Source organism: Diabrotica undecimpunctata, chromosome 4 (assembly GCF_040954645.1).
Source record: "Diabrotica undecimpunctata isolate CICGRU chromosome 4, icDiaUnde3, whole genome shotgun sequence".
Classification (NCBI taxonomy): domain Eukaryota; kingdom Metazoa; phylum Arthropoda; class Insecta; order Coleoptera; family Chrysomelidae; genus Diabrotica; species Diabrotica undecimpunctata.
This window is the reverse complement of record NC_092806.1, coordinates 41,064,519-41,080,310: the sequence shown is the minus strand read 5'-3', so window position 1 is coordinate 41,080,310 and position 15,792 is coordinate 41,064,519. Positions and strand designations below refer to the sequence as shown.

The window sequence follows — 15,792 nt, the reverse complement described above, 5'->3', positions numbered from 1 at the left end:
TTACCTAATTAATTCGTTGCTCCGAAAAAGTTGGTGTCGTTTTAAATTAAGACTTGTGGCTGACTTTAAAAATTTCGATTCACAAGGCCGTAATTGCCGTTCGGCCATCTGCGAAGCGAATTGGGTGTTTATTTCACTTGTTTCAAAGTTGGTTTCGTAAAATCCAAAAACTTGGTTGGGTAACCATTTACAACAGAGGAGATTCTAACGGCAAGTGCCTGCACCACTTATTTAGCCTGCCATTTTTTACCCAGAACGAGTCGGCGATGGTTTTGTCAACGAGTTCATACGGGTATTCCTAACCTGCCTTCATTTATGAAAATGGCCGATTATATGGTAGAGAACTACATAAGTAATGAGTCTCTTTCCTCTAACTGTTTGGGCATCCCAGTCTAGCCATATACGTTTCACCACAAATCCATGTGAATCCTTTTATTCCCATTTTCCAACCGCTTTTACCATTCTCCATTCCAATATCCCCACTTTTGTATCTACGCTTCTACAGTACTAAACAATGTCTACATGTACCTGTCCGTACAAGGTCAAGCAGGCTGCGTCTTACGTGCAAAGTTAGAAGAGCTGTGTAGGAACGAAATTTTCGATAACGAATTTGTGAAATTTGTGTCACACAGATATCATGAAAACTTGTAAAAGTAAATTATACTGCAAATAAATGGTTTCTTTTTTAAAATTCGACGATCATAATTATTATGAAGCAATCAAACCCATTTTTTTTTTCAATTTCTCACCTTAAAAAACTTTTTTTTATTATTTATTTTCTTTTGCCTACCCACATAGATTTCGTAATGTTTAAAATTTTCATAGTTTTCTTCATTTTCATATCGGCTAACAATTTTAAATTCAGTTTCATGTTTCAAGTTTTTAAGACATTTTATTTTAAATGTTTTTGCTGTTCTAATTAGTTAATAAGTTGGGAACTATTTCCGATATAAACGGAAACAGCACATGCTCATAAATATTTTCATTATAAAATTCACTAACGAAAACCTATGCAACTGAATTTTCAGATCTCAAAACCGTTTAGATTGGCAGATACGTCTAATAGGCCACACTGTAAGAAACCCGATATTAATATCGATTTTAAAGCATTTTGCTTAAAATAATTTCTAAATTTAATAAATTACCACATAATCGAGAAGGTAACAGGCAATCTTCCGCATTAGAAACCAGCGCCTTGGGGCAAAAATGCTGGTGATGAGTTTACCTATCTGAGGTGATGAGTTTACCTATCTCTAAACCATGCCGGTGATCAGTTTACTATATCTCAGAGGGTCTAATAATTTTATAGGGGGCTATAAAGTGATGAGTTCGTACACGTCCATGCAAAAATCATCGATTTCACGGCAAAATTTTTCGCAGATATCTGAAGCTTTTAAGACATAGGTGGGGGTTACTAGATGACGAATAGATGAAAAAGTACTCGTATTTTTATCTTGCGTTTTTTTTTAAACAATAATTTATGTTACAATTTGATTGTTTGTCTATAAGTTTTTTTTCTTATATTTTACATAAACAATATTTATATCATTTTTTTATATCAAGAATATCTTTATTTTTCCGTTTTTTAAATTAAAATTGATAAATAATGTACGGAGATATTTGGAAAAAGCAGTTTTTTTGCACTAATTTATAAATTTTATTAATTTTTTTATTAACAAAATACAATGTTATTAATACATTTGCACATCGAGAAATTACCGTCTTTTAAATTTGTGTGAAATTTCCCCCCGATTAGTCAAATAGTTTAAAAGTTATTTAATTTGTTTATCCCTGAGACTAAATATTTAAACTACTGAACTTGCTCTATTAATGACGCTAGACACATTTAGCAAATTTCATAGGATTCTTTAAGACTTGAACTATCTCAGAAGTTAAATGCATATTGCGTTTTCATCGAAATTATTAACAAAATAAACGTTTGAAAAAGAGATATGTTTTTTACTTATAAACAATTGTAATAACTTCTATATTTTTCAAGCTACAGATTTGTACGTACAACCATTAGATAGCTGGTAAAAAAACTCAGATTAAAAAAAAAACCTTCTTTGACCAATAGGAACGAAGTTAGGGACTATTTTTTAAAAAATCATATCTCTAGTGTTTATAAACATTAAGAAGTAAAATTTGCACAAATTTTGAATTAAAGTCTAAACTTTATAATAAAACTTATAGCTATAAAATTTATCCAATTTTTCGAAACTTTAGCCCTTCGAAACGAAGGTACTTTCGAAAGATCGACATAGGAAAGTGGAGGCGATAACTGTTTCAGCTCCGTTTTTTTTCGAGATCGGAACTTCAAATTGAAACACGTAGGAAAAATCTACAGTATCTCGGCTGCCATTGCAGGTCCATTTGAAATTCACCGTAAAAACTTACTTTTTTCTTTAATTTGGCTGAAGTAGTCTGTCGCAGTAAATGATAACCTAATTTTCATCCCTCCCCCCGGAAATTTCGGAAAATCAACAGCCTCCCCGTTAGTTTAAATTTTGTATAAAAATATCTTGCAAAAATATTTGGTTTTTACAAATCATTACAAGCTCATTGACATGCGACATATTGTATTATTTAAATTTATATTTATTATTTTATATTAAATTATCTATTGTATGACATGATCCTGAATTATTTTATATACATATAACCTACAATACATAAAAATCTATGTGTTCCTAAAGTTAGTTGCATTTTTAATGTCCTAATCAGCCTTAATTTTCAAAATCTTCATAGAATTATCTCTTCAAACCCTCCTCAACTACTCTATTTTCAAGCAATTTCAAGAAAGGAAGCCAAATTGATATCTAAGACGAATCCAAGAAGCATCCAATTTCTCTTTTACGGTAAAGTAGCCACAGTTCTTAATTAAATTTAACCGAAAAGACCTACTAAATTAAGTTCTTGCACCAAATTTCTAGGAACTTCAATATTTTCTGAAAATAAAGAAAACTAACCGATACCTATCAGCTTGTCGGCATTTTTAATTATGTCATAAACTTTATGACTTTATTCAGCTTAACCTTAAGAAGCTATAAAATTTTACAAATTGAGGTTGTCGTCCTTGTAACGTTTCGACCGCAGTGATTTTCTATGGTTGGTCAGATTGAATAGTATTTACGAAAAGTAGCCTTATTACCCGTTATAAACTTTATAATCCAAAGTAGAAAGCTTCCGAAAATAAATGAAAACTTCAGTTGAAACAGCGACACGCTATGCAAAATATGAATCAATAAATAAAAATATATAAGCTAACCAACGCGATCTTATTACACAATGAAGCAATTGCTCATACCTAACGTTTGTGTATATCCTCAAATTAATATAAAAATCCATACAAAACAAACAAAATCTATAGAAACGTATAAAAAGGGAAAAATAAAAAAATTATTAACTCCTGCCATATTTTAAAATAATATTGAAATTAAAGTATGTAAATTAAAGAACATTAATATTGACCAAATATCATTTCATTAGAATACCAAAATATCCTAAATTATAATGTAAATTCTTGATTTCATCATGAAATCATTATTCGAAATATATATATTTTTAATGAAACAAGGCAATCTGTTTATATAAAGTTCTAACTTATAGTTTTGTTGCTATAAAACATAATTATCTTATTGGCCTGTGTAGTTCGTAGCCACCTCAAGAATTTCTCTCCAGTCGTCCCTATTCATCGCTTTTCTCCGCCAAACACGTATGCTTAGGTGTATTTCTCATGTCTTCATCGATGTTATCAAGGAACCTTGTTCTTCCTCTTCTACTCTGACCAATGGATCTATGAACGAGCATTTTTCTAGCTTGGTTATTTTGTTTTATCCGCATTATATACCCTACCCACCTCAGATGTCCTATCTTATATTACAATATAGTTTACGATATCTGGTTCCTGGTATATTCTATAAAGCTCTAAGTTGTATCGTCTTCTCCACACTCCATTGTCATCCACCGCTCCATAGTGCTTTTCTTTCGAAACATTCTAACATGGTTTCATTACTTTTTGTCCAGGTCTCTCTCTTGAGGATATAAGAAAGATATTGAGCCAAAAATAGTACCTGTTAGGCGTGCAAATTCTGCGGTTTATCTCAGCGATGGTTTTATGTTCAGTATTGACGAGCTCTCTTAGGTATGCAAATTCGTTAACTGCTTTAATGACACCGTTGTCTATAACAAGTGGCCGTAGGATTTGTGGTTGCGTGCTTATTATTATGTAAAGACATTCGTCCTCTGGTTCCAGTAATTTACTTCTCTTTGGCAAAGAGGAAATCTAAAAAAAGTAAAACAGCTGTACTGACATCTAATCCGTATAAGCTATAGTTAGAACTTGAAATAAACATAAAGGAGGCAAAAGAAACAATAAAAAAGGAAAAGGCTAAGAAAAAACTCAATGATAAACAGGAAAATAGTAAAAGAAGTAACAAGAAACAAAAGTTTGTCCTTCCAAAGATGGTAAAGGAAAGAAAAAAAAAATAAATGCAACCATCAAGTACATGATAAAAGCAATGATGAAGATGCTGACTGTTTCTACTTCTCCTCACGTTGCTCGGTCTGTCTGAAATGGGTTTATGAAGCATGTGCGGAAATAGATCCAGAAGATGATGAAGAATTTCAATGTAGATTTTGTATTTCTGAATAAGTATTATAATATGTATCTATTTATATTAATCTTCTCTTATCGGGTTTTTAAGTTTTTTAAATAACAAATTACTTTTTTCTTGATTTTATTGGCAAAACATAGCTATTAGGTAAAGTTATAGTTTGATTTTCCTCAGTAGTTTCCTTTAGTTTTGTTATAATAGTATATTACTTTATGAGGCGGAGAAGCATGACTTTTCTTGACGCGCCCGATATTACGCGCCGAACGAGGTGAGGCGCGTAATAGAGGGCAAGTCAAGAAAAGTCGCTTCTTTACCGAATAAAGTTTACTATTTTTTCTTCAAACGTAGCAATTTTCAACCATAAATAGTACAATTCATACGCTATTTTTACTCGAAATTAACTGTCACAACTATCAAAGTCGTCTAGATGTTAGAAATTAAAATAATTAAGTCGTCGGTGGGATTTGCGTCTCCCTGGTTACAGTTGTTTGCAATTATTAAAGACAGCTTATTGTTGCTGCAACCGCAAGCGCAAATTTAGTGCGAAAATTAAAAACCTAAACGAAATTGAGTCCACGGCTAAGGATGCAGTAGCACGTTTGGGGCCCTCCAAGTCTGATAAGAACGATAATGCTCAAAAAATTTTAAACCCTCATGATTCGCCAACATCGGGAATGATTGCTGAAAGTTGTTCTCGACCATCAGTATCATCAACAATTACCAATGCGTATCAAGAGTCGGGAACATTTTTGCACGGTTTCAATTTTGAAAATGCCTCATTAACTAATTGTACTTTTAATATTACTATAAATAAAAATGATGTTTAATTGTTGTTAATGACATTTGTATTGTTGCTTTGTGACATGTTTCATATTGTTGCCATGACAACATTTTTCCCTCCGCCGTAAAGAAATGGGAAAAAAAACTGCTGCCGGCGGAGACATCAAACTTTGACAGGATCAAGTTAGATAAGTAATGTCATCATTATTTGACGTTTGAAGAAAAATAAATTTTTTTATATATACTCTAGTCGTCAAGGACGAAAATGCCACTAAACCTCTAAAAATCATACTAACAAGCTGAATTTTTTCGATAATGTTCATTTTCGGAGCCCAAAAAATATGCAAAAAAGTTGACTATTCCTACCTCTCGGCTGCCCCCTAAAACCGCCACCAATCGTAGGGGAAAACGGAAAAAATCGATTAACCAAGAATCTGTGTGTCGTAGAAAACAATATTTCAAATAAAAAATGTAGCTGAGACAATTTTGAACAAAAATATTTATTAGAACTTTTTGTGTAAAAAACCGTCCTTTCAAAAATATTGCTTGAAGCGACGCGCGATGGGGCTACGAGCGAAATCAATTTTAAGTAAAATTTGTATAAATTCGATATCTTTTGATCGGTGAAGAGTATAGTTTTCTTATTTGACTTATGCGTTTTGCCGCCATTACGGTCAGTTTCTATAAAAGTGTTAAAGCGATAAACTTTGCTCGATTTTTGACGATTCTCATCAGATTAATAAAAAGTATCACTTTTCCATTAATCGGTCACTATGGAACTTCTATTGTTAAAGCGCAATCTTTACAACCTATGGTATGCATTTTCGGTTTTGATTTTTGGCAACAAATGTAAGAAATTTCAAATATGCCTAAAAAACGTTTACATTACAAACGATTGTACGTCACGGAAAATACTTCTACTAAGACGGCATTGGGTAAAATTTCTAGCTGAAGTAGTGTAGTTTAGAAAAATGTACTTGTGTATTTAAAAATAAGTAGTTTTAAATGTTTAATATCGTTAGAAGATGTAAATTTTTATCGAAAAAGAGCTCTGAAAAAAATGGTTTAAAAATTATCATCATATTGTTTAAAACTTCGTCGCAAATGCCGATCAACTGTGATCGGTTGTAAGGAACCACTGCTCGTAATTCAACTTTTTTCTTTTATGAAAAACGTCTTGGCAAGTCTTTTTATTCTTGGTAAGATATATTCTATATCTTTATAAGCCAAAAAATTGTTTATAATTCTATAAATATAATTATAAAACATTCCTGAGACCACCCAAATAATCTGATTTCAATTTAATAAAGTACGTTACATACGTAAGTTAAAAATTGTCAAACTTCTATGGTCAAATTTTTGTGATGCCAGATTTTATAAAATTCAGTTTTTTTTAAATATTTCGATTGCACAATTATGCGGAATATGTTTAACTCCATTTTTATGAAATTTTGAGAACTATTTTATTATATTATAAAAATTTTCTACACGAATTATGAAAGTCCTATAATAAGTGTCATCTAAGAGGTTGAAAAACATTGAATAAAAAAAAATTGCTTCCCCTCCTTTTTTTGTATTTATTGCCATTTTGCAGCAACGATAATAAATTAAAACCTTTTTAAACAGCCTTATCTTATAGAAAATCTAATTATGGCTATTTTCTTTCAGTACGACTTTGCTCCAAACTGAATCGTTTCAATGTTCCAAATAAAACAATGTTTTTAGTAATTATTAAATATTTTAATTTTTTTATTGATATTTCCGATCTATGTAATAGGGAAGATAAGTCAATTACTATTACTAAAGTGACCTAACTAACTATTTCTGCCAAATTCCACCCTCCACATCCAAATTTAGTCGATTTTTTAGAGATCCGCCCTGGTCTATATTTGAAACCATGGTAATATAAATGAGGAGGTAACATGCAAACCGCCTTAAATCACACAAAAATCAAAGTTGAGTTAGATGTGCCAATGCATTCTGTTGTAGCCAGAGTGGTTTATTTTATCAAATTCATGCAAAAAAAAATTATTTACAATAGTAAAAGCATGTCAAAAACCACCTTTACATGCAAGACAACTTATTTCCACTATATTGGTCCATCATAACCAGCTTATATCTTACCAACCAATGGAAGCTCTGGACCTGCCAGTTAGCTGACTCAGAGAGTCTTACAAATTTGATGATAAGTGAGGGTTTATTGTCACAGTTGCAAAAAAAAATCCATAATTTTAATGAACAAGAATACCATGATATTTACAGTGGCATAGGCAAGGTAAGAGCACTTCTTGATACTAAGAAGCTAAGTGAATACTATAAGGATAACCAATCAATAAGTAAACTGAAGAGAATTGAAACATGCTACCGAACACAAGAAGAAATTGAACACTTCCGAAAAAAGGGAAAAGAGAAGTCTTACAAAAATATTGTCTTGGTAAGAGATTTGAAAAACTACAAGTATGAAGGAAAAGAGTATTTTATATCTTTGAGAAAGAAAGGAAAAAGAGTCTTAGACAAATGAGATTGGAAGAACTACCACTTCCTCATGTGTTAACCAAAGAAAAGACAAAGATGTTCACAAACTTTTGAAAAAAATGTTTTTCTGACCCACGCCCTGGTTGGTACTAAAGTTTGATTTTTAGTGAGGAGCAGGAAGTAATGAGTGACTGTTTCCACGATGAGCGCTGTGACTTCCACATTTAAAACTGTTTGTTTTTTGCATTTGTTACATTAACTACATATTTTGACAATGTTTGTCACTTAGGTAAGGCATAAATTATTATTTTGCAAAAATAGAAGTTCATTCAGAAAACCCTTGTTTGTTTACTTTATTGGTTTTTTACTTTATTTACATGCAAATCATCTTATGTCCACAACATTTTACATGCAAAACGATTCTATTACTATTTCGAGTTCGTGCAAAACGTCTTATTGCCAAAACAAAATCGAATTTTTAAACTATTTTTTAGGTACGCTAACTGAAATAAGTGTTTTAATCTCATGTTTGGAACCAATATTATTGTATAACATTGATTAGAACTTGTTATCCATTTTCAGAGCAAAGCTATAAGTTTTTCGCCCTCCCTGAAAAATTACTTATTTGTGACTTAAACTTGTTTGAATTTTACCTCCTTAAATATAAATGGTCAAATAAATATTATTTTTACATACATGTGGTTTAACTTGGAGATTATTAATCTTTATTACCTTACAAACCACATTAGATATAATATACTTTTCGTTATGTACATAATAATTATTAGGTTCCTGATGATTTTTTTTCATCTTAAGGCAACTACCAGGTTAAAGTTTGCATAAAATGTTTATTATTAACTTTTTTCTTTTCTTTTTTAAGAAAAAGATATTCTGTCAAAAATAAAAATTAAAATAAAAAAAAATTGTTTATTCCTACACTTTAAGATCTAGTTGCATTTATAATTTAGACTATGTAATTAAATTACATCGAAATAAAAGAAAACAATCATTATTTGATATAATTTATTCTTTTCAATAATAGATAATTTAATACTGTACAATTTACTTACAACTAACATCACAAGAGAAAGGTACTATATTACAACTATTTACAAATACTACAAAAAGCTTCAATTTAATTGGACGTGTCATAGAGATCAAAATATGTAAAAAGTAAGACGGTCACGTTAAACTAATTACTCGAATATTAAATATTTGATTTACAAACATCAATAAAGCTGAAAATATATAAAATAGGTACTATAGTTGTACTGTTGACAATTATTTTTGTGAAATAACCTAATATACAATAATAAATTCATAGCTAACTTTTGAATGCATGAATTGTATATCCTATGTACCTATTAAAGCTAAACTGTTACATTCACATACAGTTTTGTACATAAAAACGTCTATGAGAAAGACAGACAAGTGTCCAAGTCAAAAAAAGAACCCGCTTTTTCTAAATTATGTAATGTTCATTTTCTAAGTATTTTAAAATATTTTCAACTATGCCTAGACATCACAGCCACTGGTTTAAATAACGTGTCGGGACTGGTTCTAGGTTCTGGAGAGCTGGAACTGCTCGTAGGTGATAACGCCATTTGGTGATGTGCTAACATACTAGGCGGAGGAGGCGGCAACCTAAAGCTGCTATACAGATCCAAAGGTTGTCTGAAGAAGTCAACACTAGGTGCGAGTAACCTTTCCATATTAAAATGTTGTGGACCAGGTTGCGGTTGTACGGGTGATGGTCTCAGGACGGTTGGTATGGCCGTACTACCCATAGTTGCTATGTACGGGTGGTACCTTTGGTAAGCTGCTGCTAGGAGCGCCGGTGACGGAGGATAGAATCCCGGGTACATCGGTTGTAAGGGGGAATACATGGATAATGTTCTCTTGTAAGCTGCTAGGCGGGATCTGGAAGCTGCTGTTGACCTGCGACGAAGCTTTCCAGTGGTTCCTGTAAAAAAAAAAGTATTTTTAGACTAAAGAAAATTATTTTGTATTAAAACTCAACATGTGCGTAAAAGTATTTAAAATAAAACATTTTTTCCATAACAAGGTAGCAAAAATATGCCTCTGTGATACATATTACAATTATTAATATCTAATTTAGTGTGAATTAGAAAAAGGCTTTTTCTGATAAATTGATAAAAATAAAAGAAGACTCAAAAGTTAAACCTGATTTTTATTATCTTTTAATATACATATAATAGCTTTTATAGTAATTTTAACTTATATATTATAGTAACTATAACTAATAGCAAAGAATATAGACGCTTATAAGCGTCTATATTCTTTGCTAATAGTGACTTTAATTAACTTTTAATTTCAATAAAATTATCTAATGCATATCAAATATGTTATTTGTAAGATCAAATAAGCGCTTTAAATAAACTGTAGAAAGATCTACTAACAAAATTAGCAAGAAGGCAAAAGTAATATTTTATCTAATGTTGAGTTATTTTGTCAAAAATACACAGGTAGCTGATATTTATCTGTAAAGTCAAAAGAGGTCTGCCATAAAGAAAAGAAAGTTCAGAAATGCGATAGATAAAGTATTATCCTTATAAATCAAAACGGAATATAGAAAGGTGATAAATCAAAATAAGGCAGATAGTGGTAAATAATTTTATAAATTTCTTAAAAAGGAAACTTCCAAAAAATTTAGGTATTTTAATAATGTTTTAACTAGAATTAAGAGGGAAAAAGCTGATAATACTATTTATTTAAGAAAGTTTACTAGTTCGTAAACGTAAGCATAAATCCATTTTTATAACCGACAAGTTTAATTATAATATAAATAAACAATGCCTACCTCCAATAAAAACGTCTTCAGCTGAGGGGTCCAACATCCAGTAGTTTCCTTTGCCGGGATCATCGTAATGCCTTGGAACCTTAACAAAACACTTATTCAAACTCAAATTGTGCCTTATGGAATTCTGCCAGCCTTGTTTGTTTTCTCTGTAGTACGGAAAATTGCACATTATATATTCGTAGATACCATTCAGAGTCAATCTCTTTTCAGGACTATTTCTAATCGCCATCATAATCAAAGCGTTGTAACTGTACGGTGGTTTTTCTTTAGATTTCTTATCCTCAGAAGATTTTTCTTCTGATTTTGAGCAGTCTACCACAGGAGAATCGTCGTCGTCACCAGTAACGTCCAGATCACAATCAGAGTCGCTTAAGTCGGTTTCGGATATCGGTGTTGGACTTGGAGTCTGCTCTGGACTCTTAGGAGCTTCTAAAGCTGTTTCTGGAAGTATCGAACTAATTGAAAAAGATGATTTTAAAGGTGTTCGAGCCATTGTAGGTACTATCAACACTGTGTCTTCTCTTTTCACCATATTTTAAATTTAATCACAATTCTAAACACTCAACTACTACACAACCTCTCGCTAACGAATGCAGTTAGAAACTAACTCATATAATGCAACCAGTTTGGAACGTAGGGTATAAATATCCCCAACACAACAGCCAATAGCAGCCGGCCAATGACTGTTGCGGAATGTAACTAGCACGCCTCTCTGGGAGGGGCCACCGCCTATGTTGACGGTAGGGATTTCTTGATGTATTAAGTTGTTTGCTGACATTTAGGGTGTTTCTCTGTTTGTTTTGTAAATTTTCTGGTAACATTTGGTAACACTGCATGGTGTCTGTTTGGTAAGTAATGCGGGCTATTCTCTTGTCGTTGAGATGTATTCTTTACGAACATTCAGCTGGCTGGTATATGAATGACAATTGTAAATTACAGTATTGATTTCTTCGACAATGGTAGTTGAAATTTTTATTGGGGGCTGATATAGATATTTTCTAAGAAAATTGTTTAGAGAAGAGCTACCTAGTTTCTGAAAGCTTAAACAATTCTTACGTATGCCACTTTCTATAAAGAGAATTGAAAATTTACTTCAGCTGGATTAAAAAATGGCAAAATACTTAAACGTAATTTTATTACTAAAAATCGAGTGCACCTTCGATGAAAATTAGATAGAAAATGAACGAGTATAAGTTATGAATGTTTATGGTCAAACTAAAAAGATTGGAAAACCTTTTAACTTATTGTAAAGGATTTTTTTAAACAGAATTGTTGGATATAAACTTACGACAACATAAGTTAACAAATAAAAAAAGTGAATTATTCATGATAATATAATCAATACTTATATATAGACTTCGGCAAATATGCAAATAAAAATGTAGAAAATATGCGCATAAATATGAACGTGTTTACCCGAAAATATGCAAATATTTTCTAAAATATGCATACAAATAAATAAAAAAATCGTAAAATTGTAACAATTTTATTTAAAAAAAAAGTGTACATAACTAAATATTTCCTACTATTCATTAAGATTTACATTTATTTTAAGTAACTACATCATTTTTAAGTATGAATAAACTTATTTAGAATTATGGTAACAATAAATGACCAAGTGGTGTTCAAAATTTTCTAAAAACTTGGGGCTTCTGTCTGAGTACATATATTTATATATGGAAAAACTTCGTTCAACATCAACTGATGTAACGGGAGCATTTTTCAAACTAACCAAAACATTTGGTTCTAAATTAATTGTTTCCGAAATATTTCCAGCTAGAACACTGACTACTTCAGAAAGAATATGGTAACCTTTATTTTTTTCCATAGTAGCTTCAAATTTTTTTAAAATATCTTTTCCAATATTACCTCTAACGTTCCGACAACATGACGCAAATTCTTTTATTAATGCTGTACTTTCGAACAATGACAGTTTTGGTGATTCTAACTGAGTAATTGTTTTTTGAACAAAACTAAAATTTGATTTTATAAATGAAAGTTCTTGTTGAAGCAAGTTACTCTGAAAAGTTTGTTTAGAATCCAAAAGAGATTGGGAACTTTCATCTGTTAACGTATCAATTATGTTCTTTATTTTAACAAAATGATCTGCATAAAAATTAGCTGCTTCTAACCATGTTCCCCATCGCGTTAAAATAGGTTGTGGTAGAAGAGGAATGTTAGGTAGCATTTCTTTATAAAGTTGAATTCTTATAGGAGATTTAAGAAATACTTTTTTGACACTGGATATCATGGTATTTAGCCAAAGCCGCGACAGCGGTATAAAACGGGAGACTATTATATATTATCATGGTATTTACAAGAGGAAACTTTTTTCGTATTTCCTCTGCAACTCTGTTTAATCCATGCGCTACACAAGTAACATGTATTAAATCTGAGAAAAATATTTTTAAATTTTGTCCTGCTTTCACCATATAAGAAGCAGCATCCGATAAAATAAGCAGTAATTTATTAGAAGGAATAGTTGTCGGAAGAAAAAAAGTTGCTAATGTTTCTTGTATAAAACGCGAAATTGTTAAAGCATTTGTTTTCTCAAGTTGCTGACATGAAATAAGATGAGATTTTGGTAAGGTATCTTCTTTAAGAACACCAATCAATAAATGAGCAATATACTTTCCTGAGGAATCAGTGGTTTCGTCTACAGATATGTAAAAATAATTATCTGCAATTTCTTCCTTAATATTAATTAACACCGACGAGTATAGCCCGTTCACATTATTTCTTCTTAGAGACCGATCACTTGGAACATTAAGTTTGCAATATTTTTTTAGAAACGAACTAAAATTTACATTTGCTAATTTTGAAAGCGGTATGTTTGCAGACACTAATGCGCGACACAAGTCTTCATTAAAAGTTTCTTGCTCATCTAATTTTTTTGAAGTAGATTGGAAACATTTAGCCATTGAAGTTTGATGTTTTCCTCCTATTTTTCCTTTTTTTGCAATGTGTGAAGCAGTTCTCACATGTTGGTCTATCTGAAATTTCTTCTCACATGCTATCTATAAATAAATTTTAAAAAAATCTTCACTTCACTTTTTGAGTCCTATATTATAGATCGGAGCAAGTTTCAAGAATTATTCTGGTCATAATTGTATTTGTTTCGATGTGGGTGATCATCTTGCAATTTGTATCTTATTGACATCTGCACTAGATAAGTCCACCATCGACCTGTTCATTCATACACACATATTTTAAGCCATAAATTCTGTAAAATATTATTTGACACAGATCTCTAGTCGATTATGATCTCATAATGTGAACGAGATGGTTCAATTTTAAAAATATTTCTACCTAATAAATCTTGATTTCTTATTTGATCCACCAATACATCTTAATGATATATCTAGATAATCGTAACTAAAAAGCTTTAAACTTTTTTTATATATCATGGGTTAGACTCCAAAATTCTAGTACCTACTCGTAGGTATATTATACAAAACCCTCGGAAAAACATATTACCATAAAACTCTAATTTTTGTATTTACTCGTATAGCTTGCGGTACTTAAATAGTGTTGACATTTTTAAAAATACTGCTCTTGCTTTGCCTTTCGATATTTCATTTCATTTCAAAGAATGCCTGGAACTCCTAGAGAGCGCGTCCCCGGGTGGCGGATAGGGGAAAGCCCTCACCAGCATCAGCTGGCGGGTAGGTGGGAAATAAAATACCATCCGCGGACCAACAGGTAGGACAGACGATATTCTTAAGCTGCAGTGAAAGCAAACCGTCTAGGAGAAGGAAAGCTCCAAAATCAAACCCTGGTCCTCCAAGTTGGGGGTTGGGGCATCGGGTTAACCACTCGATACTCGTCAAAAATGGTAAAGGTTAAAAACTCCAAAATCCAGCCTCGGAACCGGACTGATATACGACGACGAAAAATGCTACGGAACAGGAAAATGATTTTTGCGACATGGAACGTCCAAGGGATCTCAAAGAAAACTCCAGAAATCTTAGAAGAACTAAACAAAATGAAGATAGACATAGCTATTATTACGGAAACGAAACGGAAAGGACAAGGATCAGAAAACCTAGGTAAATACGATCATTTCTACACCGGAGTCACAAAAGAACGTAGAGCTCAACAAGGAGTCTCCATTATGATACACCGTCGCTTTAGAAAATACATCACATCATGGGAAGGTATCAACGAAAGAATGATAAAAATGAATATATGTATAAAAGGATACAGACTGACCATTCTGGGCATATATGCAATCAATGACGATGCGATTGTAAATGTGAAAGATAACTTTTTTGAACAACTGAATGAAGAAATCACAAAGGTGGGTAACACAAGAGAAATAATAATCTTGGGAGACCTCAACAGCAGAGTCGGAAAAAAGAACAACGATAAAGTAATAGGTAGATATGGAGAAGATAATACAAACAATAACGGAGAAAGGTTAATAGATATATGTGATCAGAATGGACTCAGAATCATGAATGGATATTTCCAACATAGAAACATTCATAAATATACGTGGACTCAGGAAACCCGAAACTTAAAATCAGTTATAGACTATGTCATCCTTAAACAAAAAAGTCGACTGAAAACAAAAGACGTAAGAGCATGTAGAGGACCCACTTGTGGCAGTGACCACTACCTCCTACGTTCAGATATTTCATTCCCACATAAAAGAGAACAGAAAACGCCGCAAGATAACCATACAAAGGAGCAAGTACAAGAAGTACGATACAATTTGAATAGTTTACACCAAGAAAGTGTTAGAAAACTATATAAACGTAGACTGGAACAAAAACTAATTGAAACGGAAGATAATACCAGGAATGTTAATCAGTTATACAAAACCATCAAATAATGTATACACGCCGCTGCCCTAGAAGCACTAGGGCGATATGAAAAGATCGGACAACAAAAACCATATTGGTGGGATCAAGATATTTCGCAGGAAATAACACAGAAAAGAAAATTGTATCAAAAATATCTGAACACAAAAAATGTGGAAGACAGAATCGAATACAAAAGAATGCAAGCTATGGTCAGAAGAAAAATTTGCCAAAAGAAAAATGAATCCTGGGAAAAAAAGTGCACCATGATAAATACATACATTGGTGGAAGCCA

The 15,792-nt window shown here is 31.9% G+C and overlaps 1 protein-coding gene across 1 annotated transcript; it reads right to left on the bottom strand.

Moving 5' to 3' along the window:
• Nucleotides 1-8,887: 8,887 nt before the first annotated feature.
• On the bottom strand, nt 8,888-11,306 carry LOC140439458 (fork head domain transcription factor slp2-like). The gene is made up of 2 exons (XM_072529380.1): nt 10,693-11,306; nt 8,888-9,834 (listed from the first exon to the last, which is right to left on the bottom strand). The coding sequence occupies exons 1-2, from the start codon at nt 11,222-11,224 to the stop codon at nt 9,377-9,379; spliced, it is 990 nt and encodes a 329-aa protein (XP_072385481.1). The 5' UTR covers nt 11,225-11,306; the 3' UTR covers nt 8,888-9,376.
• Between the last annotated feature and the right edge of the window lie 4,486 nt (nt 11,307-15,792).

Bases quoted from the DNA above. Each gene is read 5' to 3' on its own strand.
- LOC140439458 (XM_072529380.1), bottom strand. From the start codon at position 11,224: ATGGTGAAAAGAGAAGACACAGTGTTGATAGTACCTACAATGGCTCGA. The intron at 9,835-10,692 runs GTAGGCATTGTT...TTTTTTTTACAG, and splicing joins TGAAGACGTTTTTATTGGAG to GAACCACTGGAAAGCTTCGT.